The sequence below is a fragment of the Vombatus ursinus genome, unplaced genomic scaffold (assembly GCF_900497805.2).
Source record: "Vombatus ursinus unplaced genomic scaffold, bare-nosed wombat genome assembly UNPS02014799.1, whole genome shotgun sequence".
Taxonomy (NCBI): Eukaryota; Metazoa; Chordata; class Mammalia; order Diprotodontia; family Vombatidae; genus Vombatus; species Vombatus ursinus.
In genome coordinates this window covers 7,066,104-7,068,889 of record NW_020954577.1, presented here as the reverse complement: position 1 = coordinate 7,068,889, position 2,786 = coordinate 7,066,104, and the positions used below count along the sequence as shown (strand labels likewise).

Here is a 2,786-nt window from a genome sequence, read left to right as displayed (position 1 = left end):
GAAGATGAAGGAATGCAAAGCTAGGGTTTAGCACTGTGCCTGGCACATAGTAGGGCTTGTATAAAGTTGGTGGTGACGATAATGATGATGAAGATGAAGGAATGCAAAGCTGGGTTTACCACTGTGCCTAGCACATAGTAGGGCTGTATGAATATTGGTGATGGTGTTGACGATGATGATGAAGATGAAGGAATGCAAAGCTAGGGTTTAGCACTATGCCTGGCACATAATAAACTCTTGTTGATTAAGAGCTTAATATGATCCAAGCCCATGCTAAAAGCTAGACCTATAGTTACAAAAGCTAGCGCATCCCTGCCCTCAGAGAGCTTATGTTTCATTTGGGAGTTTCGGCCTGGGATGTCCCAGGGATGGGTACCCTCCAGCCCTGGATTGGCAGAGGCCCTGGTTCTGTGGATTACTGTAGCCTGGGCTTGAGGTGGCCCCAGCTGCAGACCGAGGCGTGGGCCAGGGTGGATGGCCCAAAGGCAGCCGGACTTGGAACCCCTGGAGGGGAGAGGAGTGGAGGCAGTGGCTGGGGTTGAGATGCATCCGGTCTGCCTAGGATTAAAGGGGACAAACATGCGTAAAGGGGCCTTGCAAACCCTCCCGTGCTGTTTCTCGTGGGTTATGTGAGTCTGGGTGTCCCGGTTCAGGGGCAGAATTCCCAAACTACTTGCCTGAGGCCCCCAGGACCGGTTCTCCAGCGCCACAGGGGCAGAGCAAAAGTGGCCGAGGCCCCTGGCCAGACAGGACATAGCTCAGGGGCTTAGAATGAAGAAGTGAAATCAGTTTTGCTGGGAGTGGGGATACAGTGCAAGTGAGGTTAGAAACAGACATGGGAGATTTTCACCCCTCTGAAACGTAATTCTTTAGCATGACAATGTGTCCTGCAGAAAGAATTCTGAACTGGGAATCCAGAGAGCCAGCCTGGCTGGACTGTCACTTATCAACAGGAATCCCCTTTCTGACGCTTACAAGTCGTGTGACCCCTTGGTCACTTTTTTCCCCTCTCTGAGCCTCAGTTCCTTAATCTGTAAAATGGGAATGCCATTACCACACCCTCTCCTGGTGCTTGTCAGAAAAGCATTTTCTAGCCGTGAAGGCCCTTTAGAAATGTAATTGGGGCTGACAGGGATTGCACGGGGTCTGTTCACTGCTGCAGTTTCTATGTGTACAAGTGTTTAAGTGTGAGTGAATGAGCTCACGGGAAGCTGGTCTCCTGGCATCCCCCCTCATTCATCCCCAGGCCGGGCTCCACCCAAAGCACAAATGTGACCTGGAGGGGCCTCGGTGTCTGCCCATTCACTGCCTCTGGGTAAAGTACAAACCCTTCCCTACTGGGCATGGGAAGCCCCTCACCCTGTGACTCCCCCCAACCTTTCCAGGCTTGTGGAGTGGTCCTTTCTTCTACAAGCAGGGAGAAGCATTCCTTGAGGGCAGGCCCTGCCGTGGGCCTTCTCTGTGCTTAGCTGTAATTCCTTTCTCTTAAAATATACGTCATAGTTCGTTTGTCACTTGGCCACTTCTCTACTCCTTAGAGGACTGTAATCTCCCGGAGGGCAGGGCCTGTCCATGTGCTTTACCGTTTGGCGCTAGGCTTAGCTTTGGACCCTGTGTGTGGTAGGTTTGTATTCAGTGGTGCAGGCGATGCCTGGCATCCAGAAAGCTGGATGGACTTTGGGTCATTCTATCTGGAGGGAAGGCAAATGGTGCCCGGGGGGCCTCAGCCCATCATGGTTCCCAAGGATCAATCATGCCTTCTTCTGTTTTTCAGATTCCCGTTGATCGGGCAAAGTTCTGAAGATGTTTCCCGAGGAGAAGAAAACAGTAAGTCACTTCTATCATGAAATAGTCCACAGGGAGGCCTTTTATGAGGCTACACAGACTGTCCTTGCCTATGAGGCAGATGGTACGTGGGGAAGAGTGCCAGGGTTGGTGTCCAAGGTCTGGGTTCGAATCCTGCTGCAGGGCCTTATTCCCTATGTGCCCAGAGGTGTCACTGAAGCTTTGGGCCTCAGGCTGCCTCCTCTGTTTAATGAAGGCATTGGACTAGATGACCGTGGTCCTCTGTTCTGATTGTCACAGAGCCCCTAGACGTTGGGGGGTGGTATCACAAGCCAGGCGGGGACTTGCCTTCCCTGGAGGTGGAGCTCACCTTCACTCTTGCCTGGAAGCCCTCCAGGGCAAAAACAACAGGGACTTTGGTCCTGGGCTGTCCCCACAGTCACCTCCTTTACTGCCGCAGTTTGAAGAGATTTTATTTGAGAAACTAGGGACACCTGGGGAGTTAGGCTACCCCCACGCCCAAGCACTGCTGACTGCGCCTCTGCTGGCTGGGCCCGACCTCAGCAGGGCCTGAAGATGCTGAGGGAGTGTCTTTTCTCTAGGCTCTGAATCTCAGGTGGCTCTGAAAGGTCCCTGCCTTCGTTATAAGCTAGATGACGCTTTCACAACAGGAGCTAACGTTAACAACAGCAATGGTTAGCATTTGTATAGCACTTTAAAGTTTGCAAAGAGCATTGTGAGTATTATCCTAGGAGGTGGGTGCTATTAGTGTCCCCATTTTGCAGTCGAGGAAACTGAGGCCAACAGAGGTTAAGTGACTTGGCTAAGTTCATATAGCTAGTGAGTGTCTGAGGCTGGATCTGAGCGCAGTTCTTTCTGATTCCAGGTCTGGCATCTGTCCACTGCCCCAACCAGCTGCCTCTATAGTTCTGTATAGCCCTTTGTTACAAAGTGGTGTGTGTGTGTGTGTGTGTGTGTGTGTGTGTGTGTGTGTGTGTGTG

General features: G+C 51.8%; 1 protein-coding gene across 2 annotated transcripts in view; it reads left to right on the top strand.

Moving 5' to 3' along the window:
- SNX10 (sorting nexin 10) overlaps positions 1-2,786 on the top strand; it is a 70,321-nt gene that overhangs the window by 36,232 nt on the left and 31,303 nt on the right. For both annotated transcript variants that reach the window (XM_027872455.1, XM_027872454.1), the window contains exon 2: positions 1,775-1,827. In XM_027872455.1, the coding sequence (XP_027728256.1) occupies positions 1,804-1,827 (24 nt within the window). In that variant the 5' untranslated portion in view covers positions 1,775-1,803. The remainder of the gene's footprint in view (positions 1-1,774; positions 1,828-2,786) is intronic.